The sequence below is a fragment of the Rhineura floridana genome, chromosome 3, assembly GCF_030035675.1.
Source record: "Rhineura floridana isolate rRhiFlo1 chromosome 3, rRhiFlo1.hap2, whole genome shotgun sequence".
NCBI classification, from domain to species: domain Eukaryota; kingdom Metazoa; phylum Chordata; class Lepidosauria; order Squamata; family Rhineuridae; genus Rhineura; species Rhineura floridana.
In genome coordinates, this window is record NC_084482.1 from 231,430,164 (window position 1) to 231,456,365 (window position 26,202).

A 26,202-nucleotide genomic window follows, 5' to 3' on the forward strand; every position below is an offset into this window, starting at 1 on the left:
TTACTGTTTTTATAATCCTTATTAGGTCTTTTATTCTGTTTTCTATATAGATATTATTTTTCCTGTGAAGTCTGGCTTTTTTGGAAATGGTAAGCTGCTGTGTGGAAGAACTTCCTCGAAAAGAAAATGGAAATGGACTGCTTTCAACTCGATCCCGACTTATGGCGACCCTATGAATAGGGTTTCAAGTTAAGTGGTATTCAGAGGTGGTTTACCATTGCCTTCCTTGAAAAGTGAGGTATAAATTTTTAAATAAACCAATAAATATGCTTTAGAATGTGTCTTGGGTTTAAAAAGGGTTCATATAAAAAACTGTGCAAAACCTGAGCTGTGTGGCTTTGCCAGATAATATCTGTGCTGAGAAGCTTCTAGCTCCATTTGATGCAGGGCTTAATGAGAAGCAAGACCCACTTTTGTTCAGAGGGGCTCATTTTTACAATTAATGCTGAATTTGGCTTCAGGCAGGTGCAGCCTTGCAAGACCTCAGCTGCATGACTGCGAGACGGGGACCCTCTTGCAGAGCATGCGTGGCCTCGCTTTTACTTTGGGCTTCAAGGAAATAAAATCCAAGAGCTGGAGAAGGAGGTATGAAGAAGCCCTCTTCGACTGTCTGCCCCCTTTCTTAAAGGAAAGACCAGCCATCAAGTAGTCTGCAGGATCCACAACCAGAAAAAGGAGTCTGTGGTACAAATAGTCCCTGACAACGCAAGCAACCCAAACTACACACACCACAGAGAATGGGAAGAATCCGGTGCTGCTGCAACTATTACCTATTCAAGTTTTAATAGTCTTTAACTTGGAAATTAAGTGCCGGACATGTTTGGGACAGAAGCTTTAGGTTTGAATGTTTGGGGCTCCTGCATTCCAAAATTTACCACTGCACCTCTTCTTAAGATCAATGGTCCACAGTCCTGCCCAGAATCCTGGGTGGGATGGGACCATTTCTTCCTTCGCACCCCAAGGTCTGCGGATGAAGAGAAACTCTGAGGAATGAGATGTTGTGAGATTTTTAGGTGCAGAGGAATGGAAAGGGAAAAACCATGAGAAGAGCTTGTAGTCTAATGGGTCAGTCTGCCCTGGATGAGATTATTCAGGAACAAGAGGGGTGGGTGGGGAATCTTCAGTTCCACAAAGGGCCCCACAACACTACCTGCTGATGTCTCCGCCTCCTCTTCTTTGAGACCCTGGATAAGTGGATCTTCTCCTCCTCCTCCTCTTTCCCAACAGGAAATGAAGCCTAGCTCTTTCAAGGAAACACACAAGTTACTTTTGGTACTAGCTGGGTCTCCTTCAGACTGTCAGGATCAGGAAGCCAAGCCAGATATTTTAATTTGGGGAATCTCTCAGTGGACGGAAGGGGAACTTCCACCTGACAGCCAACCTTCCTCTTTATAGCATGAGATGAGCTTGATCAAACCAAAGGCCTATCTAGCTCTGCATCTCCACAGGGCCTGAATCGATGTGTATGGGAATCCCACAATCAGTCCTAATAACACTAATAAAATTTATATCCTGTCCTTCCCTCCAAAGGGAATCCAGGGGGGCAAAAAAATGATGAAGGACCGAAATCACCTTTAAAACAAAACATCTTCTAAAAAAAACAAGGTCAGAAGGCTACAGCCATCATGACTTGTAGCCCTTCAGAGCCTTCTCTTCCACGCATCTATCCAGCTTCCTTTTTCAAGCCATCCGAGATGTCCACCAGGAGAACTCACCGCCTGATGGGCGACTCTCCCCTCGTTGACATTACTCAAGAATGGAAAAATGCTTCCATCCCCAGACCAAAAGAGGCTCCACAGCACAGCTAAGCACCAACCTGCTGAGGTCTCCTCCTCCTCTTCTTTGGGGACCTGGATAAACAGACTTTCTCCTTCTTCCTTACAGGAAGCGAGGTCTCGTTCTTTCAAGGAAACAGACAAGAGGAGTTACTTTTAACCACAACATAGAAAGTCAGGGATTCCATATCAAACCATTTCTACAACCTCGAATCTAAGAGGAGGAAGCATTTTGATTTTTAATTCTGGGAGCGGGACAGGAAGAATCCCATTTAGAATAGAGGTAAAAGGATGAGAACCCTTGCCATTGTGGATGTAAATTACCCCCAAAAATGTTGCACCCATTCAGAAGTAAGCCCCACCCAGTCCAATGGGACACCCTCCCAGGTAAGTGCGTTTGGGTTTGCAAATTAAATTATACCAGGTGTGGGGATCCTGTGGCCCTCCAGATGTTGCTGAACTCCCATCACCCCTAATCATTGGCCATCCTTGCAGGAGCTGATGGAATCTGCAGTTCATCAACATCTGGAGGCCCAAAGATTCCCCTCCTCTTTTTAGGGGGTTGCCATATTATTTTATATTAAAGGGCTGGGGCCAAGGGGAGGAGGCGTGTGGTCTGAGGAGGAAAGGGAGGGAATAAGGGCCTCATTGATACCCTGTCCCCAAGACACCCCCAAAAAAGCCTGGAGCCAGCCTGGCCCACAAGCGCCAACTAGACACACAGGGAGGCCCTCAAGCCAGAGAAAAAGCACATCTCCTGCTGCTGTCCCCGATTCCGGAGGTGGCCCATAAACATCAGGACTGGTGGCCCTTGAGAGCCGTCTCTTCCATGCATTTATTTATTCATTTAGATTTATATCCCGTCCTTCCTCCCAGTAGGAGCCCAGGGTGGCAATCGAAAACACTAAAAACACTCTCAAACATAATTAAAAACACGGTTTTAAATATATTAAAACAAAAACATCTTAAAAAGTAATTCCAATGGACACAGACTGGGGATGAAGCCATTTTCCTTAGCCCCTTTTAAAGCCATCCGAGATGTCCACCAGGAGAACTCACCGCCTGATGGGTGACTCTCCCCTGGATGACATTACTCAGGAACAGAAAAAAGCTTCAATTCCCAGACCAAAAGGGGCCCCACAGCACAGCTAAGCACCGACCTGCTGAGGTCTCCTCCTCTTTGGGAACCTGAAGAAGAAGATCCTCTCCGTCTTCCAAACAGGAATTGAGCTCCGATTCTTCCAAGGAAACAGACAGGACTAGTTACTTTTGACCACAAGATATTCAGCCATTCCAAGTCAAGCCATTTGTAGCTAAGAGGAGGGATTGTTTGGGACATGTTAACTCCTGCACCCTCTGAAGAGGACAGGGCCGTGTGGTCCCAGCAGGGTCAGCCTGGCACTTGGGAACATGCGCTCACTGGATATGATGCCCAGCCTGAACTGTCTGTTGGGGAGGGCACGGTGGAACTCAGCCAACCCAGCTGTTTTCATTTGGACATCATCATCTCATCACAAAGAGAGTGAAAACCAGCCCTGCGAGCTTCACCCTCCTCCTCCTCTTCCAAAAGGGAGCAGGGCTGCGCTTCACATTTACACTTCTGGAGGAAACCTTTCTCCATGCAGATTAAGAGTGAAGCCACTGCAAGATATTTGTGTAGCCAGAAATGCTCCCATACGCTTTTCAGTGACGTAGCTTGAGAATATCAATGCTGGCGTCGGGAAGAGACAGAACAGGGCCAGAGTATATGGTTTGGATCTCTGAAAGGGAAATGATGGTGTGTTGCGTATAAATAAATGCTCCCTTCCTAAATGCATATTCTCTGAAAAACGTCCTATTGATTTTGAGGCAAACATGTTTGGGATGGCAGCTTAATTTTAACTTCCAGTTTATGATTCAGTTATAATTTGCATATCGAAAGGGCTCCAGCTATGGGGGTGGTGGGTGGGGGAGTGAGAAATTTGTCAGAGAGAGTGTTTCTCCCCCCACCCCCTACTCCCCATAATCCATCTCTGGTACCAACCATGCAAATGCTGAATTAGACAAAATATGCAAAAGCACATAAAGTGAAGGTCTAAGTGATGGTATGATTCTGAAAAATATATGTAGAAAGGAATGATGGAAAATATAGTCTATGGCTGAGTACACAATAATGTCCAATTTCTAATGCACCTGCAATTTACCACACAGAGTGTGATGTGAACTGCTAGCTTTGTAGACAAGATGTACAGACACTCCCAATGACAACACACCAATAAAAGGCAGAGGTGTGCTAATACAGAAATATAAAATGCAAAGATAAAATGCACAACATATCTCAAATAATTTGCCAAACACGTTTCGACTTGAAGCAAGTCTTCTTCAGTGGCATCTATATGGAGAGCTTCTCCAGAGAATCTTCCTCAACCAAAACACACAACAATGTGTCTCCTTACTGAAAGAGGCTCCAATCTCATAATTCTCCTCCATGGCTTCCCTGTGCGGAGTGCTTTGGCCCGGATCCAGGAGATCCACTCCTCCTCCGTGAAATGCACAGCTGCTGCCTCCTCCTCCTCTTCCTCAAAGGTCACCAGACCCTGGAAGAAGAACATGCCCTCTGCTCAACAGACGGCCTCTTCCGCACAGACCATTGCATCCAGCTTGAAAGGGGAAGGGCAACAGGGTGTGCTTCAATCATTCACAGCACTCAAAGCGCTTCTCCCACATGTCAAAGTTGGATCCTGAGGGGAGGGTCCAGTAAGGATCTGGCCCACAGACCCAGAAAGGGGTCCCACAGCTGGTTTTGAGACTGGAGGGCTGTGAATGCCGTAAGCAGAAAGGGCATTTACCTTGGCTCATTCCCCAAAAGAGCAAAACTTTAGAATCAAATCCAGAACTTCTCAACATGGCCATTTAGGTGAAGGACATTTGCCTTGCATGCAAAAAGTCCCGGGTTCAATTCTCAGCAGCATCTCCAGGCAGGGCTGGGAAAGGCTCCCTGCTTGAAACCCAGGACAGCAGCTGCCAGTCAGTGTAGACAATAATGAGCTAGGTGGACCAAGTCAATATAAGGCACCTTCCTCTGTTTCCACGAAGTTCCTCAAGTAAATGACTTTCTGATCATTTAATTTATAATGAAATAAAACTGGCCTCTTCTGTAAAGTCAGCAGCTGGGGTGCAAAGCGGGAGGCTGACACCACTCTTGCCTACCTTGCAGGGCTGCAGTTTGGATGACTGAGATGAGCTTATTTGCTGTTTATTCAGACCTTCCTCCAAGGGCCCCAGAGTGGGAAATGTAGGTTGATCTACCCCTCCCCAACCTTCCGCAGCAGCAACAATGTTGTAAGGTCAGGAAGGCAAGGAGATGATTGTCCTAATGTGTGTCTGTGCGTGTGCGTGTGTGTGTGTGTGTGTGAGAGAGAGAGAGAGAGTATCTACAATGGGGGGGAGGTTTGAGGAGATCCCAAGAAGAGGCAAAGTGCATTTGGGGGAGAGGGTAAGCACTGAGCTGGGGGTTCGACTGGATGGTCTTACAGGCCCCTCCCAACTCTATGAGTCTACAACAAGCGTGTTTCCTCCCAGGAACTACCGCAGTGCAGAAATGGGCTCACAGAAACTCACTGTGGACAGAATGAAGCATAAAACAGCCCCGTTTGTATGTGGAGAAAATATTGCTTACTTATTCGCTTGCTTACTCTCTTTTGGGGATCTGCTTTCTTGTCTAAGGTGTTTGGTGGGGGGGACACCTGCTCCCCTTTTGTGCTCACACAGCAGCCCAGCGAGGTAGGCCGGCTTTCTCAGCCCCGGCACCCGGGGGTCTCCTCTGCACCAGCGCGTCTCTTCCCACCCCCACTCCTGGGGCAGAGGGCGCTTCAAAGAGGATCTTCGTGCAATGGAAGCGCTGCAGCTGTTCGGCCCCCAATGTTGCCCCTAGGTTGCATGCATGCGACTGCCCCCCATGGATTCCGGGGGAGATGTGGGGGGAGGCTCTCCCCCTCTTTCCACCCCCCCAAAGGCAAACTCCTGACCCTTCCTCACCCCCACTGCTGCCCGTCTTCCTTTCTCTCGCGATTGGCCACGATCCAGCCTTCCTCCTCCTCCTCCTCCTCTTAGGAAATTAATCAAGCCTCTTTGCTTCCTTGATTCACTCTTGTCTCCCTCCCTCCCATTTGCATGACAACATCCTGCCTCTCTAGGAAACAGAGCTCAGATCCTTCCACCGCTGGAGGACTGAGTGCCAGGTGCGCTCTGGGCAAACGTCTTGCAGGCTCTGCCCCTTGTGCAAATCCAGGGCGCAGGCGCGGAGGTTACCAGTGGCGTCACTAGGGTTGGTGTCACCCGGTGCGGTAACTCATGGTGTCGCCCCCATGGACCTCCTCCCGTACAAGGCATGATAGCATTCTTCAAGTACTTGAAAGGTGGGCTGGGATCGCTTCTCGATCGTCCCAGAGTGCAGGACACAGAATAATGGGCTCAAGTTGCAGGAAGCCAGATGCCGACTGAACGTCAGGAAGAACTTCCTAACTGTTAGAGCCACGTGACAATGGGACCAATGAACTGGGGAGGTGGTGGGCTCTCCAACCCTGGAGGCCTTCAAGAGGGCAGCTGGACAGGGACCTGTCAGAGAGGCTTTAATCCGGATCCCTGCATTGAGCAGGGGGTTGGACTCGATGGCCTTATAAGGCCCTCCCAACTCTCTACTATCCTATGATTCTATGAAATTTACACCTTGGAAAGGGGACAGTTCCAAAAACATCCATTTCGTAAACAAAAGTCACAACTCATGTGCTAGAAGTAAACCATTTCTGACATACACTTTCATCCGTTTTGGAAAGACAGGCTGTTCCCTGCAACAGGACAGGAGAGGTATGTGGTTCTCCAGATGTTGCCAGACCCCCAACTCCCATCAGCCCCAGCCAGCATGGCCAATGGTCAGAGAGGGCCCAAATCCGTCCCTGCACAACGGCAAAGCACCTCAGGCCCCCTTGGAAATTTATGCTGAGAGGCATTCCTTTGTCCCTGCAGATATTCCTGGACTCCAACCCCTATTAGCCTCAGCAAGCACAACCCATGGCCAGGGATGATGGGAGGTTCCCCATAGCAGTCCCAAGGTTTAGATGCAGTCAGTTTCCTTGCAATTTCCACCCATTGCCTCTACTCCTGTCCTCTTGAGTGACAAACATGCTTCATCTTCTACATCACAGCCCTTGAAGACAACTGTCACATCTCCCTCTAACAGTCTCTTCTTCAGGCTAAACATATTGAGATATTTCCATTGTTTCTCAACAGTTGCAAATAAGAGCAGGCCAGGTAGCTTCTTTAGTTAGTTGTCAATCCTGGCTAAGGTTGAGGATTAGTTCTGCATTCTAGTGTTTCTCAAACTACTCCTCGTCTCTGGAAAGCCATACCTGAAATGCTCTTCTGATTTACAATATATGTCACTCAAGAGATTTAGCAAGCTAGTCTTAATCATCATTTTCTGAAACATTTTCACAGAGAGGAATAAAACAACAACAGGCAATTGGCAAGTTTTTTGCCACTGGATGATGGAATCTGGAAAAATGTCCAAGTAATTAATTACATGTGGGAAAATGAAATGAATGGGGAGGGGAGATGAATCTAAAACCTGTGGAATTATTGCAACAAGAGCTGTTAAACAGAATGTAGACAGTCCATCAAATTAAAACCATAAACTGGCAATCATAGGGCTGTTAAAAAAATTAGATGTTACAGGAAAAGATTGACTTCATCTGTCTTTTCCTGAACCCCTTTCCAAATTCTTCTGCCACCAACTTGCATTGTTGTTGTTCGGTCATCGCACATGGAAATGCACTTCAGAAGAGTGAGATGTTGTTTTATTAAGCAGTCTGAGTTCATGTGTATTAAAATCAATGTTGCTTCCAGCATAGACAGGAAGACTCCAGTTTTATTCCCCAAGTGGAGAAGAATGTAGGGGTCCTGGCCCACCACTCTAACCACTACCCCACACCGTCTCTGTGCATCCTGCAGTCCACATCCCTTAGCTACCCCACTCTTATCTAGGACAAGACAGGTACCCCTCTCTTCTCGCCCCTTGCTTTTGTCCTCACCTTCGGCACACCACATTCCAGCAGAGCTCCCTGTCCAGCTAAGCTCCCTCCTAACAACCCCTTGATTCATAGACTGCCTTTCTACAGATGCACACCAGGCGGTTTGGAATTTTAAAAATACACTAAAAATGAACTATTTTTAAGAACACCAGAGAGAACTGTCTAGGGCCTTTGGTGCTGAGGAGCTAATTAGTGTGATGCACCTTTGCTGTCTCTATGATCTGGTGAACTCCCTTGGGAAATGTTTATACCGACTGTGAAAATGAAAGCCGGGGAGCTGACAACAAAATGTTGCAGTGTGAAGTGCTTCTCTTCCGGATGCTCCATTCCGTCCCCTTTTCCCTGCCCCAACCCTGTTCTGCAGCCACTGAGCACCCACAGTCCTCCTTGGGCTGGTGGGTGGGTAGGTGGGAACCTCTTTAAATCACCCACCCCAATATATTTATTTATTTATTTTTAAAACTTATATACTGCCCGACTAGCAATAGCCCTCTGGGCGGTGAACATAGATACAATAAAATACAATATGGTACAGAAAAAATCACAGTCTAAAATCAAATATCACAGTCAAAAACAGCAAAGGCTCAGAATCAAGTTTCAGACATTACAATACATTAACAAAAATTAAAATTAAAATGCCTGGGAATAAAGGAAGGTTTTAACCTGGCGCCGAAAGGATGACAGTGTCGGCGCCAGGCGGACCTCCTCAGGGAGACTATTCCACAGTTTGGGGGCCACCACTGAGAAGGCCCTTGATCTTGTCAACACCCTCCGGGCCTCCCTATGAGTCGGAACCCGGAGGAGGGCCTTCGTAGCAGACCGTAGTGTACAAGCCGGTTCATAGCGGGAGAGGCGTTCCGACAGATATCGAGGTCCCGCACCGTATAAGGCTTTATAGGTTAGTACCAACACTTTGAATTTGGCCCGGAAGCATATTGGGAGCCAGTGCAAGTGGGCTAAGACAGGTGTTATATGGTCAGACCGCTTCGTTCTTGTTAGCAGTCTGGCCGCCGCATTTTGCACCAGCTGTAGCTTCCGAACCGTCTTCAGTGGTAGCCCTACGTAGAGCGCATTACAGTAATCCAAACGTGAGGTTACCAGAGCATGTACTACTGATGTAAGGTCCTCCCTACTCAGATAGGGACGTAGCTGGGCTACCAATCAAAGTTGGTAGAACGCATTCCGTGCCACCGCGGCTACATGAGCCTCGAGTGACAGGGAAGAGTCTAGAACGACTCCCAGACTACGAACCTGTTCCTTCTGGGGGAGTGTAACCTCATCCAGGACAGGATATGTATCCACCACCTGATTGGAAAATCCATCCACCAACAGCATCTCAGTCTTATCAGGATTGAGTCTCAGTTTGTTAGTTCTCATCCACTCCATTGTCGCGTCCAGGCAACGGTTTAGCACATCGACTGCCTCACCTGCAGAAGATGAAAAGGAGAAGTAGAGTTGCGTGTCATCAGCGTACTGGTGACAATGCACTCCAAAACTCCTGATGATCGCACCCTACGGCTTCATATAAATGTTGAAAAGCATGGGAGACAAAACCGACCCCTGCGGGACCCCACATTGGAGTGCCCATGGTGTCGAGCAATGTTCCCCAAGCACTATCTTCTGGTGACGGCCTGCCAAGTAGGAGCGGAACCACTGCCACGCAGTGCCTCCAACTCCCAACTCCGCAAGCCTCTCCAGAAGGATACCATGGTCGATGGTATCAAAAGCCGCTGAGAGATCAAGGAGAATCAACAGAGTTACACTCCCTCTGTCTCTCTCGCGACATAGATCATCAAATAGGGCGACCAAGGCCGTCTCAGTGCCAAAACCAGGCCTGAAACCCAATTGAAATGGATCTAGATAATCGGTTTCATCCAATAGCGCCTGGAGCTGGCCAGCAACCACTCGTTCCAAGATCTTGCCCAAAAATGGAACATTTGCCACTGGTCTGTAGCTGATGAAATTCTCTGGGTCCAGGGAAGACTTTTTCAGGAGTGGTCTCACTGCTGCCTCCTTCAGACAGCCAGGGACCACTCCCTCTCGTAAAGAGGCATTTATCACTTCCCTGGCCCAGCCAACTGTTCCCTCAGGGAACACTTCCCTGTTGCCAGGAGGGGCAAGGATCCAAAAATATTTTTGTACTTCTCCAAACTTTGGGGTTTCCCTGAGCCTGCGAATATCTCCCTGTTGCGTGAGGATGGTGCCGCGCTCACCTCTGAGCATCGGAAACAGAGGGAGCCACAAATATGGAGGGAGAGATGTCCATATTAAGAGTGACAGATTCATCTTCGCCTGGATGCACACTATTAAGTATCCATGGTTTCAAACTCGGGCACTCAGCTTGGCTTGGTGACCTTGGGTCGGTTAGTCCCTCAGTCGCTCTTTGTGTCTCTCAGGCTACCCTACTTTATCCTACACACTCCTCCCATAGAACTCAACCCGACTGCATATCAGACAGGCGCCATCTCTTGTTATCTTTTTGCCACCAACTGAAGACCTTCCTATTTCAACAAGCCTTTTAAATAGAGACTTTATGCCAGTCTGTCTCTGTGTTGGAATGGCCGTTTAAGATGTTTGTAGAGCTTTTCTCTTTTTTAAAAAAGGACGTTTTGTTTTACTGTGTTGTTTAAGTCTGTTTTTAAGATGTGGTAGAGCCTTTTCAGTGTTTTGTTTGCCGCCCTGGGCTCCTCCTTCTGGGAGGAACGTAATGCCTAAATAAATAAATATGGAATCGCGCTGTAAGGAGAAGCAGCAGCAGTAGCCTCAATTTAGGCTACTTGTATACTTTCCCCCGCCCCATATAAAACCAACCGCTTCAAGAGACGATCCAGCGCCTGTCCCGCTATCTCCACACCTCCAAAATAAGAAAGGACGTTTAGGGAGTGAGGGGGGGATATTTTGGGCAGGGGAGAAAGCTGCGTCACCCGCCCCCTCCTCCCTACATCCCCATCTCTGCCGTGGGGCAAGAAGACGGGGAGGGGGACGGGAAGGCCGGCCTGGGGGGTGGGAAAGGCCAGGACGACGATTGACCACGCGGTGCGTGAGAGGCGATGATGGGGCCGGGAGGCGAGCGGGGGGCCGGCCGGGCAGATGTGCAGAAGAAGGAAGCGGCTCCTCTGGCGGACTCTCCAAGGTCCACGTGCCCAGAGCCAGCCTCTGGCCGACCGCGCAGGGCTCGGGTTCCGGAGCGGAGCCGGATTGCTCCCCAGTCCCGCCCGTGAAGAAGCCTCTCTCGGCTGGCAGCTCCGGGAGAGCGCAGCGCAAGCGAGGACGGAGCGCCTCCCCTCCCTCTCCGTGGGAAGCAGCCGAGGAGCTCCAGCCACTTTCAGGGTTAACAAAGGACAACGGAGCGGAAGGAAAGAGCGCAAAGGAGGGAGGGACGTCCCTTTCCTGCCCCGCCTCTCGGCGAGAAAAGCAGGTGGAAGCGCCGGAGGAGCCCCTCTTTGCGCGCAGCGATGATGGCGAGCGGGGCTGCGCGGGGGGAGCCTCGAGACAAAGGTAGGCAATGCGGGTGGAGGGGAGAGGGAGGGTGGACCCCCCCCTTAAGCGCCCCCTCCCCTTAAGCGCCCCCTCCCCGCAGACCCTCCAGATCGGAGGCTGCAGCTCTGCCCCGGCTCGTCCGCTGCCCCCTGAGCTGGGCTGGCTGTGGTGGGGCCGGAATCCGGATCGAAGCATCCCTCAGAACATCTGCAGTTCTGAACGAGCTTGGAAAAGTTACTTTTTTGAACCACAACTCCCATCAGCCTGATGGGAGTTGTAGTTCTAAAAAGTGAACTTTTCCAAGCTCTGGGTTCTGATGATGAATTTCGTGGCCTTCAGCTTGGAGATGGAGGCGCCCCATAGTTGGAACAGAGCTAAGTAGACACCAGTGCGCTAAATGGGCCGCTTCTGCATCTGTCCTCGTTTGTCCTTTGGTTCAGCTGTGAGAGCTGAATAGTGAGGCTCTTCTTTCAATACTGCCATTCTGCCAGCCCTCCCCAGTTTCCTATCCTGTTAGCATTAAAGTCGCCGTTTAATTCAATAAAGCCGAAACGTGGCCCTGCCCTCCTTGTCTTAGGGTAGCCTGGCAGACAAACAGATCTGAAACAGATCAAAGTGAAACAGATGCAGATTGGTGGGAGCTACTTCCCTCCCTCTTCCTACACCAGGTGTAAGTTCCCTACTAAATCAGAGGATGTTATCCAGTTTCTCCACACCAAGCACATGGCTTCCTCCAGAGTCCTGGGAGTTATAGTTTATGAAGGGTGCTGGGAATGTAGTGCAGTAATGATTTGAAACCAATGCTGATCAAAGTTAGAGGAAAAGCACAAAATCTGAGGGGGGCATTGGGCCCAAAAAGATTTTGCAAAGGGGCATTGGGACAAAAAAAGGTTGGGTAACGCTGATTTAGACCATGATATTTCCAATCTCTATGTATGGATGTGAAAGTTGGACAGTGAAAAAAGCTGATAAGAGAAAAATCAACTCATTTGAAATGTGTTGTTGGAGAAGAGCTTTGCAGATACCATGGACTGCAAAAAAGACAAATAATTTGGTGTTAGAACAAATTAAACCACAACTGTCACTAGAAGCTAAAATGATGAAACTGAGGTTATCATACTTTGGACACATAATGAGAAGACATGATTCATTAGAAAAGATAATAATGCTGGGAAAAACAGAAGGGAGTAGAAAAAGAGGAAGGCCAAACAAGAGATGGATTCATCCCATAAAGGAAGCCACAGACCTGAACTTACAAGATCTAAGCAGGGTGGTTCATGTCAGATGCTCTTGGAGGTCACTGATTCATCCCTCCCAATTTAATATGCATGATGGAATTGTTGGACTGGAGATTTTCCTACTCCTTAATGATTTTCTTATTTGTCCTTATTTGCCTTGTTACATTTTTTATGACATTTGAATTGAAAAATAACAAAACAACTATAAAAGGGCACCGATTTATAATTTGCAGGGAGGTGCCGAACACGCCAGCGCTAGCCCTGCTCAGGGTCTCTCCTGTCAGTCACCACCGGTTCAGTTCGGATTTTTCACTTCTGTGCATCACTTTACGCTTGCTTACATTTAATTGCATTTGCTCTTCAATACCCCAGCCTGCTTGGAGAGTTCCTTTAGGAGTTCCTCACAATCCTTTTTATTTTAATCACCCTGAACTTGATATCAACAGTAAAGTTGATTACCTCGCTTCTCACCCCAAATCCATGCCCTTTACACACAAGTTTAAAAGCACAGGTCCTAATCCTGATGATTGGCGGGGGGGGCACTTCTTACATCCCTCCATTGGGAGAACTGTTCATTTATTCCTGCTTTCTCCTTCCTGATCTTTAAACACTTGCTGATGCATGAGAGCATATTTCCCCTTATTCCATGATTGCTGTGTTCCACTCCATGTTTGGAAATTCTGTCTTTAATAATATTTTCCACTACTTTTACCGGAACAGCTAATAAGCCAGTGATGCCCCGGATACCTTCTGTGTCCTTTTGGCTTTCAAATTGTAATACATTTGCCAGTCCATATGGTAGCAAGTCTTCGTCGAATGTACCTATTTTTCTTAGAAGATCAGCAATGTCACATTTGGGTTGTTTTAAGACCTCTCAGATAGATGCCATCTGGACCTGAGATGATTTGTGAACACTAAAGGAAGGTCGCTGATTCTAAGGGTTGCCATAAGTCGCAGTCGACTTGGAGGCACATAACAACAACAACGACAAAGGAAAAGATCCGGCTTGCCACATCTCTCTTCAGAGTGTGAGTGGAGGGCAGATGATGTCCACGCCTTGCTTGGGAGTATTAACGAGGAAGGCAATGGTTTTCTTCTTGGGAACTGCAACACCAACGCCAAGACCAGCTCCACCAGCTCAGGGAGGGAGACTTTTGGGCAGTGGGGTGGCCGGTACTCCAACACAATCCCCACTCTGTCTCCCTGACCCAACGCCAAGCACATACACTCACAGCTGGAGGTGTTAGGGACAGGGTACCTGGCAGAGGAGATAGATTCCCTGCAGACAATTGCGACCCCACCTCCCCGTCCCCTGGATCTACGCTGCTGGAGTGCCACAAAACCTGGTGTGCAGAGAAACCTACTCCGCCTTGGTCATTTAGCCAGGTTTTGGTAATACAGGCAAGGTCAGCACATTCATCCAGGATTAAGTCCTGCATGAAAGTGGTTTCCTTAGTCACTGACTTTGCATTCATCAGCAGGACAGTAAGATCCAGGGAGTTCCCAGCTTAGCTACCAGCGTCCGGAGGGTTGGAAGGGGGACCGGAAGGGATGCAAGCACAAAGGTGTCTTATATCCCTTCCCCTGGGACGGCCAGTCTGCCTCCCACCGCTATTACGTCCCCTGCCCAACAATGGCAGGCCCCTGACTTCTCCCATTCGCCCTGTATTTGTGCTTCTTCAAAGTCCACAGCACCTTTGATACCCTGCCCAATATTACCTCAATGGCAGGCCTCTGACTACTCCTAGCCCGGCACATGTTAAAAGAAACCTGACACTGAAGTGGGGGGATCCTTGGCTAGAGGTGGGTCTTATGAGGGGGAGCTGTCTTTCCCACCCTCTCCCTTGTGACCCCCAACTGGCTTCAGCTGTCCCAAGGCCTTTCAGGGAGTTGCAGTTGACACCTGAGGAAGCCTGCAGATGGAGTTGTGCAGGAGGCCACAGCAGCAAGGTGTAGGTTCTGCTGGGTTTTTCTCACCTTCTCTCAACTTACGGCGACCCTTTGAATCAGTGACCTCTAACAGCATCTGTCATGAACCACCCTGTTCAGATCTTGCAAGTTCAGGTCTGCGGCTTCCTTTATGGAATCAATCCATCTCTTGTTTGGCCTTCCTCTTGTCTTTTGGAGTGAGTCATGTCTTCTCATGATGTGTCCAAAGTGTCATGAAAACCTGAATTCAAGATGGTTGTGTAGCTAGGAATTGTGGGGGTTCATTTGTTAATGTGGGATCTTAACAGTTTAACATTTGGCTTCTGTGTTAGAGCTCTGAGTTGGCAATAATTGGGTGTTAGATCAAATTAAACCAGAAATGTCATTAGAAGCTAAAATGATGAAACGGAGGTTATCATACTTTGGACACATAATGAGAAGACATGATTCATTAGAAAAGATAATAATGCTGGGAAAAACAGAAGGGAGTAGAAAAAGAGGAAGGCCAAACAAGAGATGGATTCATCCCATAAAGGAAGCCACAGACCTGAACTTACAGGATCTGAACAGGGCGGTTCATGACAGATGCTCTTGGAGGTCACTGATTCATAGGGTCACCATAAGTCAATCCACTTGGAGGCACATAACAACCACAACAAAGGGATATAGAAAGCAATAGTTCCAAATCCACCAAGGGCAATTCCCCCCCCCCGAATTTAATATGCATGATGGAATTGTTGGACTGGAGATTCTTCTACTCCTTAATGATTTTCTTATTTGCCTTGTTACATTTTTTATGACATTTGAATTGAAAAAGAACAAAACAACTATAAAAGGGCACCGATTTATAATTTGCAGGGAGGTGCCGAACACGCCAGCGCTGGCCCTGCTCAGGGTCTCTCCTGTCAGTCACCACCGGCTCAGTTCGGATTTTTCACTTCTGTGCATCACTTGACGCTTGCTTACTTTCAATTGCATTTCCTCTTCAATACCCAAGCCTGCTTGCAGAGTTCCTTTTGGAGTTCCTCACAATCCCTCTTTATTTTAATCACTCTGAACTTGATATCAACAGTAAAGTTGATTACCTCACTCCTCACCCAAAATCCATGTCGTTTAGAAACAAGTTTAAAAGCAGAGGTCCTAATCCTGATGATTGGTGGCATGGGGACACTTCTTACATCCCTCCATTGGGAGAACTGTTCATTTATTCCTGCTTTCTCCTTCCTGATCTTTAAACACTTACTGATGCATGAGAGCATATTTCCCCATATCCCATGATTGCTGTGTTCCACTCCGTGTTTGGAAATTCTGTCTTTAATAATATTTTCCACTACTTTTCCCAGAACAACTAATAAGCCAATGATGCCCCGGATACCTTCTGTGTCCTTTTGGCTTTCAAATTGTAATACATTTGCCAGTCCATATGGTAGCAAGTCTTCGTTGAAGGTACCTATTTTTCTTAGAAGATCAGCAATGTCACATTTGGGTTGTTTTAAGACCTCTCAGATAGATGCCATCTGGACCTGAGATGATTTGTGAACACTAAAGGAAGGTCGCTGATTCTAAGGGTTGCCATAAGTCGCAGTCGACTTGGAGGCACATAACAACAACAACGACAAAGGAAAAGATCCGGCTTGTCACATCTCTCTTTAGATTGCTAGTGGAGGGCAGATGATGTCCACGCCTTGCTTGGGAGTATTAATGAGGAAGGCAATGGTTTTCTTCTTGGGAACTGCAACACCAACGCCAAGACCAGCTCCACCAGCTCAGGGAGGGAGACTTTTGGGCAGTGGGGTGGCCGGTACTCCAGCACAATCCCCACTCTGTCTCCCTGACCCAACGCCAAGCACATACACTCACAGCTGGAGGTGTTAGGGACACGGTACCTGGCAGAGGAGATAGATTCCCTGCAGACAATTGCGACCCCACCTCCCCGTCCCCTGGATCTACGCTGCTGGAGTGCCACAAAACCTGGTGTGCAGAGAAACCTACTCCGCCTTGGACATTTAGCCAGGTTTCGGTAATACAGGCAAGGTCAGCACATTCATCCAGGATTAAGTCCTGAATGAAAGTGGTTTCCTTAGTCACTGACTTTGCATTCATCAGCAGGACAGTAAGATCCAGGGAGTTCCCAGCTTAGCTACTAGTGTCCGGAGGGTTGGAAGGGGGACCGGAAGGGATGCAAGCACAAAGGTGTCTTATATCCCTTCCCCTGGGACGGCCAGTCTGCCTCCCACCACTATTACATCCCCTGCCCAATAATGGCAGGCCCCTGACTACTCCCATTCGCCCTGTATTTGTGCTTCTTCAAAGTCCACAGCACCTTTGATACCCTGCCCAATATTACCTCAATGGCAGGCCTCTGACTACTCCTACTCCGGCACATGTTAAAAGAAGCCTGACACTGAGGGGTGGGGAGCCTTGGCTAGAGGTGGGTCTTATGAGGGGGAGCTCTCTTCCCCACCCTCTCCCTTGTGAGCCCCAACTGGCTTCAGCTGTCCCAAGGCCTTGCAGGGAGTTGCAGTTGACACCTGAGGAAGCCTGCAGATGGAGTTGTGCAGGAGGCCACAGCAGGAAAGTGTAGGTTCTGCTGGGTTTCTCTCACCTTCTCTCAACTTATGGCGACCCCCAGAATCAGTGACCTCCAAGAGCATCTGTCATGAACCACCCTGTTCAGATCTTGCAAGTTCAGGTCTGCGGCTTCCTTTATGGAATCAATCCATCTCTTGTTTGGCCTTCCTCTTGTCTTTTGGAGTGAGTCATGTCTTCTCATGATGTGTCCAAAGTGTCATGAAAACCTGAATTCAAGATGGTTGTGTAGCAAAGAATTGTGGGGTTTCATTTGTTAATGTGGGATCTTAACAGGTTAATGTTTCATTTCTGTATTAGAGCTCTGAGTTGGCAGTTTTATTTCCCAGCTGTGGGTAATCAGAGGCCCATGTGATGTTCCTCTATTAGTGTAAATATGGTAAGTGCTGTGAGATACATGGTAAGTGGAATGAAAGAGGAGGGGGGAGTGAATGGGCAGTAGAATGCTGGATGATTGGCTGAATGTTTAAATTGGCTGAGTATAAATGGAAGGATGTCAGGTAAATCTGGGTGGATGTGAGGTGGAAGTTAGTGGATTGCTTTGGTGGGTTTATGAGTGTGAAGTTCGGATTAATACTAAGACCAGTACCTCAGGAATAGATGTAACCTTATGCTTAAGTGCCTTTTAAAGTAATCTTGTTATCTTTGTTATTAATAAATACTTTTGGTTTACCAAAGGCCTGATCCTTGGCTGGTATATACTGGTATATACTGGTATATACTGGTATATAATTGATAGCACAAGATGGAGAAGTTCCATACTTTCTGCGAAAACAAGACCAGGAGCAGACTGCTGTACAGATCATGAACTGGTCGTATCAAAAATCAGAGTAAAGCTAAAGGCTAGGACTGGGGAGGGCAGCTATGAGAGAACTAGAAAAGGTCCTCAAATGGAAAGATGCATCACTGAACACCAAAGTCAGGATCATTCAGTCCATGGTATTCCCGATTTCTAAATATGGATGTGAAAGTTGGACAGTGAAAAAGGTGGATAAGACAAAAATCAGCTCATCTGAAATGTGGTGTTGGAGCAGAGCTTTGCGGATACCATGGACTGCGAAAAAGACAAATAATTGGGTGTTAGAACAAATTAAACCAGAACTGTCACTAGAAGCTAAAATGATGAAATTGAGGTTCTCATACTTTGGACACACCATGAGAACAGCTGATTCACTAGAAAAGACAATAATGCTGGGGGAAACAGAAGGGAGTAGAAAAAGAGGAAGGGCAAACAAGAGATGGATTGATTCCATCAAGGAAGCCACAGACCTGAACTTATAAGATCTGAACAGGGTGGTTCATGACAGATCCTGTTGGAGATCATGGGTTCATAGGGTTGCCATAAGTTGTACTCGACGTGAAGGCACATAACAACAACAAGGGTGGGCCTCTGATTACCCGCAGCTGGGAAAGAAAACTGCCAACTCACAGCTCTAATACAGAAACTAAATGTTAACCTGTTAAGATCCCACATTAACAAATGAAACCCCACAATTCTTTGCTACACAACCATCTTGAATTCAAGTTTCCATGACACTTTGGACACATAATCAGAAGACATGCTCACTAGAAAAGATGAGAAAGTTGGGAAAAACAGAAGGGAGTAGAAAAAGAGGAAGGCCAAACAAGAGATGGATTGATTCCATAAAGGTAGCCATAGACCTGAATTTATAAGATCTGAACAGGATGGTTCATGACAGATTCTATTGGAGGCCACTGATTCATAAGGTCGCCATAAGTTGTAACTGACTTAAAGGCACATAACACACACACACACACACTATGTGAGTTCAGCTTTAATTGATCCAAGAGAGCCCAGTATGCCATAAACTTATCTAGGAGGAAATATCTTTAAAAGATGGGCTGAGATATGCAGCCTTTGTCCCTCATCCACCATCAGAAAAAAGCCTGCAGTGGACCAGCCAAACAGCTTTACACCTGACAGGACCAATATCCTGGAGGTGACTTAGGATCAGGTAGATACTTGAGCTAAAACGTGGGTTCCCCACTTCCGAGTAAAAGGATTTTGAGGTGCTAAAGAAAAGCTGACTCTTCAGACTGGTGGCAACAACAGAGGGAGAGTGTTGGTTTTAGGCCTTGCAGAGTAAGTTAAAGAGGGCTCTGGCTGGGAAGCGCAGGGGGTGCTGTCCTAGGATCCCAGAATTATCAGCACTAAATTGGCATCCCAGAGCCTTCCTGTCTGTGAAAAGGGGGTGTAGGAAATGATGGCAGCTCCAATGGATAATCTGAAATGCATTGTGGGTCAGATTTGCGAAGCAGGGGTGCCAGGAAGGGAGTAGGAAGGCTATCCTTAACCTCTCCTAATTCTAACAGCATAAATCGCCATCTCATTAATCTCCCTCATGATCTCCTTGTACAGAGCTCTCTAGTCTGGATCCAGCTGAGCCCGTTCCTCCTGGGTGAAGTGCAAGGACCCTTCCTCAAAGGTCACCAGTCCCTGGAAGAAGAAAACCATTGCCTTCCTCATTGATACTCCCAAGCAAGGCATGGACATCATCTGCCCTCCACTCATGCTCTGAAGAGAGATGGGGCAAGCAGGAACTTTTCCTTTAGAGTTCACAAATCACCTCAGGTCCAGATGGCATCTGATCTTCTAACAAAAATATGTACGTTCTCTCAAAGACTTGCTACCATATGGACTGGTGTCAGGGAAATCAGAGGCCTATTAGCTGTTCTGGGAAAAATAGTGGAAAATATTATTAAGGACAAAATTACCAAACATGGAGTGGAACTCAGCAATCATGGGATATCGGGGAATATGCTCTCATGCATCAGGAACTGTTTAAAGATCAGGAAGGAGAAAGTCGGAATAAATGAACAGTTCTCCCAATGGAGGGATGTAAGAAGTGTCCCCCCGCCTATCATCAGGATTAGGACCTGTGCTTTTAAACTTGTTGCTAAATGACATGGATTTACTGTTGATATCAAGTTTAGGGTGATTAAATAAAGAGGGATGGTGAGGAACTCCAAAAGGAACTTTCCAAAGAGCAAATGCAATTAAATGAAAGCAAGTGTAAAGTGATGCACAGAAGTAAAAAAATCCAAACTGAACCGGTGGTGACTGACACGAGAGAGACCTTGAGGTCAGAGCGGATGCCTCAGTTAAGATATATCTATGAAATCGATGAATTCCATGTGAAGGATTATTAAGACACAGATTGAAAATAAAACTGCCAATATATTAACGCCATTATACACATCGAAGATGTGATCCTACTTGGAATGTTGTCTTCAGTTCTGGTTGCCTGATCGCAAAAATAGCATTCTAGAGGTGGAAGAGGTAGAGAAATGGGCAAACAAAATGATCAAGGGTTGCAACATTTGGGGATTTTTGCCATAGAAAAATAGCTTAGAGGAGACACAATAGAAGTGTATGATCACATCAGACCTTTAAAGCACATTCAACACAAATGTAAAGCACATGGCTTCCCCCAACGAATCCTGGATAATAGTTTTTCCTCACTGCGCTACATTCCCAGCACCCTTCATAAACTACAACTCCCAGGACTCTTTGGAGGAAGCCACATGCTTTCAATGTACAGTGTGGATGTGCCATAAAGAAGCGTGGTGTGGAGAAACTGGATAACATCCTCTGATTTAGTAGGGAACTTACACCTGGAGTGTAGGAAGAGAGAGCAGGAAGTAGCTTCCATGACTTTGCACCCATTTCAGGAGAAACGTCACTCGCTAAACAGTTTGTCTGCCAGGCTACCCCAGAACAAGGAGGGCAGGGCCACCTTTCTGCTTTCCTGAATTAAATGGCGACCTTAATTCTAACAGAACAGGAAACTGGGGAGGGCTGGCAGAATGGAATTAATGGCAGAATAACCTCACTATTCGACTATCCCAGCTGAACCACAGGAGAAAGGAGGACAGATGAAGAAGCGGCCCATTCAGCGCACTGGTGTCTCCTTAGCTCTGTTCCAACGATCAAGCTTCCACATCTGCAAAGCTTAAGGCCCTGAAATTCATCTCCAGACCCACAGATGTTCCCCGGGCAGAGCTGCAGCCTCCGATCGGGAGGGTCTGTGGGGAGGGGCGCTTCAGGGGGTCCTCGCCCCCTTCCACCCTCCCCTCCTTGCCTACCTTTGTCTCCAGGGTCCCCCCGCGCAACCCCGCTGGCCAACATCGCTGCGCACGAAGAGGGGCTCCTCCGGCGCTTCCAGCCTCCCTTTCTCGCAGAGAGGCGAGGCAGGAAAGGGAAGTCCCTCGTTTGCGCTCCTTCCTCCGGCTCTGTTGTCCTTTGTTAACCCTTCAAGAGCTCCCGGCAGAGAGAGGCTTCTGAACGGGTGGGCCTGGGGAAGTGATCAGGCTCCACTCCGGAGCCTGGAGCCCTTTGCGGTCGGCCAGCCGCTGGCTCTGGACAGCTGAACCTTCTCTTGAGGCTGCTCTTCCAGCGGGCTGAACGGATCATCCTTGCCCAGCAGTGGAGGCCACTCCTGCTCAGAGCTTGGAAAAGTTACTTTTGGGAACTACAACTCCCATCAGCCCAATCCAGTGGCCATGCTCCTGCTCTTATCCCACCAGTGAGCTGCCTGCCTGCGCCGGGTTGTCAAGGTTTTCTCCGGGAGGTCGCTCTGGGTCCCACAGGAGAGGGAGCGCGCCAAGAAACAGGCGCAGGGATGAGTGGAGCTATTCGGAGCGGGAAACTTTGGCTGCCATAAGTTCCTCCCTCCAATCCCAGCTATGCCGTTCCCCCTTCCTGCCTGCAGCCTCCAAGACCGGGATCTCCTCTCCGCCCCCTGCCACCCAGTCCTTTTCAACTCCCTCCCCAGAGGGATCAGCCTTTCCAGCACGTGTCTGCCAGAGCAGAGGTCTGAGGCCAGCTGCAGGGATCGCAGCAGGCATCCACTGGGATGCCACTTAGAAAGCTGGGAGCAGCGGAGGTTTCAGCTCCCTGGACACCTTCTGGGAAAACCCGGAGTGGATTTCACTGCCCCACTAACTGGGAGGTTTTGTTTGCCCATCCTGGGGGGGACCCTGCCTCACCACTCTTCTGGAGAGAGACCCACTTTTGTCCTGTTGCAAAGCTTGTTATTCTGCCCCCTTTCCCACCAAGTATCCTTAGAACCATAGAGTTGGAAGGGGCCTGAAAGGCCATCCAGTCCAGCCCCCTGCTCAAGGCAAGTATCCAAATTAAAGCATTCCTGAACGGTGACTGTCCAGCTGCCTCCTGAATGCCACCAGAAGACATATTCATCTAGTCTCCCTCTCCCTCAGCATGAAGTCTTACACCTCAATGGTAGAGATAGACCATGTTCCCATCAAGCATGCACATCCAACAATAAAGAACCTTTCTTCTTGTCTTAAGTCTCAGTGTGACTTTATCCAGGAAAAGGTCAGCTACTTCACATCAATATTCACACACAGAGCTCAAGGCATCTGCTGTTTCTGCTGCTCGGCTCACACATATAACCAGTCCTCTCCAGAAGGAAACCCAAAATAATCAGAATTACATCTTGCTAATTAATAATAGAAGGTAGAGCATTTAAGAGATCGTTTCTGCTTATGTGCAGGTCAGCATATATGCAAGATCCGCTGGAAACGAGGTGATTTTCTGTGTATTCCATCCTAATATTACTGCTGAGGAAAGGCTTTGATAAATGTTCCTGAAGATGTCCCCAGTTTCTAGATGAGATAAAATTGCACCAATGAAAATCAAATGTTTTCATTCTGCCTTTACCTCATTTTAGGTGGTCATTTTCTTTTATTTTTGACAGATCAAACTATGCATGTTACACCAGCATTAGCTCTTTTAAAATTTCTGGGAGGAATACAATGAGAAAAGTGACATATCTATATCAATGGCTGCTTGCAGGGTCCTAATAATAACCAAACCCCAGAAAATGGAGATTTCAGGATGAGGCCCCCTCATCCGGTGACACACAGGGCAGGGCCTTTTCTGTGGTGGTGCCTACCATGACAATACACATACAGAAATAAGGCAGGGGCTGAGTTTTCGGTACCTCTCATGGCACTAGAACTCATGGACATGGAAAGATGCTGGATGTTGGCAGATTCAAGAGAGAGAAAAGAAAATTCTTCACACAGCATATAGTTAAATTAATTTTTAGGGAAGAAAGCTGTTTCAAGACAACAGAGGGCGGCAGTGGCGTCACTAGGGTTGGTGTCACCCGGTGCGGTAACTCATGGTGTCACCCCCATGGACCTCCTCCCGTACCAGACCATACAGAATCCTTAGTAATGTCTTTTGTACCAATGTTACTCGCAAATCGTAATTCCCGTATATCACTGAATGTAATGGCAAGAGTAGCGACATGAACTAGCAAAATTAAAATTACACCTTTAAATTACAATATTATACGCACAGCTCAAATTCTTGCTCTTATTACTAATGGAAGTTAATTATCTTGCATATGCCCATAGTAAATTTTCAGATACTTTCAGACCCTCAGCAATTTTCAAGGGGTCTATGTAGAAGAAAAGTTTGGGAACCCCTGGAATAAGACACCTGCTTATGTCCCTATGCTGCTCCCACCCCTCATTTAGGTGCCTGGGATGCATGCGTGTGGACACACCTCCTTACAATTATGGAAAGTGATTCTTAATCATAAGTCTCCAGACACAAAGTTACATAGGTATTCATCAGTTGTTTAGTAGAAAATTCAGAGCTGCAGGGTCCCTTCATGATAGTTATAGCCATGTACACCCTTTTTTGCTCCTGGATTAAGAATGAGATCTTTGTTAATGCATTCTCTCACAACAACAAACATCTCTAGGAGCCAATCAGCATGAAAGTGGAGAGCGTTAGCAACTGAGAAGAGTCTTCTCAGTGGCTGACTCACCTCCTTTCAGCAGGAAAGGCAAGGAAGCATATTAGAAGACTCTTCTCAGTGACTAACACACTCCCTTTTCATGCTGACTGTAGGATGCCTGGAGACATAGGGACCCTGCTCTCAAAAAAGCAGAGGGACTAAGACCCCCTGGGTGACTACCCTCCTGGTGCTTTTGGACATGACCGTAATATATTTTGTGATGTGCAAGTTTGATATTATTTATTTAGGATTACACTGATGGCATTCCCAAATATGTACTTTCACACAGACTTTGGTTTTCCATAACACAATGTTTGTCCAAGCCTCCACACTTGGGGGGGGCACTACTTGCACACCCCTTCCATAAGCACATCAAAGTTGGATACACCCCTGAACCAAGACCCAGACAAAAGGGCACTCAAAACAAAAAGGTCATTACAGTGGCTGAGTAGATCTTGTACAGTGGTTATACTGACTGGGCAGCCACTGTCCTTCACATTTTACAAAATACTTTTTCCTATACAAAGATTACATTTCTGTGTATGAAAAAGTAATATATGAAGTGGTCTCAATAGTGAGAAAAGTAAAAAAGTGAATGGTGATCCAAATGTTTTTCATTCTCACGTTATGAAGCTAGCTGCCAGATGACGTATCACCTTCCCTACGCATGCAGCGTAGACTGAAAAAACAGCACCCAAGCCACCATTCAATACGTGCACCTGTTCTTTCCAACATGAATCTACAGGTCTCAAAAAGTAATGTGTGACAAAGTCCTCAAACACCTTATAACATGCCTCAAACATGGTCTCTTGTTCTACCAGCAGGCCTTCACACCATCACTTTGCCAAAACATAAGGAAAGGTAAATTGCTTTTAGGGAGGTTCACAATTATGATTTCCTATTGATTTAATATAAAAATATTTAAACAATGGAGAACCACAACCACCCCCAGGAAGAAGGGCACACTTAAAACGTAGAGGGGAAAATCATCTACAACCGTAGTGTGAAATCAAATACTTATTGGGACACAGTATGAAGAAATATTTATATCAACATGACTATCAAATATGTTTATGAATTACACAATCTTTAAATGTATTTATAGTGCAATCCGATGTTTGTTTACTCAGAAGCAAATCCCAATGTATTCAATGGGGCTTACTCAAACTGGGAAGTGTGCAGAGAACTACAGCCTCAAGTGATAAGGAACTTGTTCTTTCAACTTGTTCTTTTAAGTTGAGACCTTATCCAAGACTGAGTCTGTGTTGGAATTGCTTTTTAATATGTTTTTAAGCCTTTTCTTTTAAAAAAAAAATATATGTTTTTTTAAAGCTTTTAAAAAATATTTTCAAAGCTGTTTTAATATATTTTAAAGTCTGTTTTTATGATGTTTTAAAGTGCTTTTAGTGCTTTTGCTTGCCACCCTGGGCTCCTACTGGGAGGAAGGGCGGGATATAAATCAAATAATAAATAAATAAACTTCATTCACCCAACCCAAAATTCAGAATCATGCCTCTTTAGGCTGTTTTCCAACTGTTTATTCTTGCTTTATCGTTATTGGGTTTTAAATGGCTTTATTTCTTGTTGTGAGCTGCCTTGGTTTCCAACCCTACTGTCATGCGCTGCGCCCCTCAAGGCACGAGGATCATGCTTCAGACCCAATTCCCACCCTTAGGGTAATTGTACTGGAATCCCAAATACCAAATTCTCTCTTACCAAGGCTATGTAAACTAACAACAACCTTGTAAGGTAGAAAGTAGGCTGCCACCACCCCTGTCACTGGTTCCACTCAGAGCTAGGGGAACTACCTGCTTAGGTAGCCTCCCTTAGGCACCAGTCAGAAGGAACCTTTCAGACCCTTCCTGGGGGAACAAAGGCTATGGGTCTCTAGCCCTATACTTAAGGAAAAGAATCCCAACGGTCCAAAATTAATTAACCAATCAGGAGTCTTCTGATGTCACCCCTTTCTAGATGTTTCTCCACTTTTTCGCGCCTTCCAGGCCCCCTCCCAACAGGGTTTCAAACTTCTCAGACACGGGTGGCCTCGAGTGCGAGGCTCTGACTGATGAGCACAGATAACCAGGTGCCTCTGTTTAGGCCTCCCTTAACTGTCTTCAGCTGGGAATCGAAACTTAACATTTTCCCCTTTCAGAGGCCTGTTTCTCTAACAAGATGACACTCCCAGAGCTCTTTGCACTGAGCCATGATGTTACATGTAATATTAACATTTCAGAAAAATATCCAGGTTCATGACACGCCCCTTTTCGGGAAGATGATGTCAGAACTCAAACAGTTCTGCTTCATCGCCAACAGCAAGCAGGGATAA

The 26,202-nt window shown here is 47.0% G+C and overlaps 1 protein-coding gene and 1 long non-coding RNA gene across 5 annotated transcripts in view; one reads left to right on the forward strand and one right to left on the reverse strand.

Moving 5' to 3' along the window:
• LOC133381938 (zinc finger protein 501-like) overlaps positions 1 to 5,906 on the reverse strand; it is a 29,180-nt gene extending 23,274 nt beyond the window's left edge. For all 4 annotated transcript variants that reach the window (XR_009761756.1, XR_009761757.1, XR_009761758.1 and 1 more), the window contains exons 1-5: positions 5,793 to 5,906; positions 4,211 to 4,351; positions 2,936 to 3,013; positions 1,817 to 1,900; positions 1,151 to 1,243 (exon numbers count right to left, since the gene is read on the reverse strand). Coding sequence is in view for 1 of the 4 variants with exons in the window: in XM_061621549.1 (XP_061477533.1) it covers positions 1,151 to 1,243; positions 1,817 to 1,900; positions 2,936 to 3,013; positions 4,211 to 4,244 (289 nt within the window). In the remaining 3 variants the exon portion in view is untranslated. The remainder of the gene's footprint in view (positions 1 to 1,150; positions 1,244 to 1,816; positions 1,901 to 2,935; positions 3,014 to 4,210; positions 4,352 to 5,792) is intronic.
• A 5,050-nt stretch (positions 5,907 to 10,956) lies between these two features.
• On the forward strand, positions 10,957 to 22,404 carry LOC133381961 (uncharacterized). Its single transcript, XR_009761760.1, has 3 exons — positions 10,957 to 11,341; positions 17,380 to 17,458; positions 19,460 to 22,404. It is a non-coding gene; the product is annotated as an uncharacterized LOC133381961 (long non-coding RNA).
• The last annotated feature ends 3,798 nt before the right edge of the window (positions 22,405 to 26,202 follow it).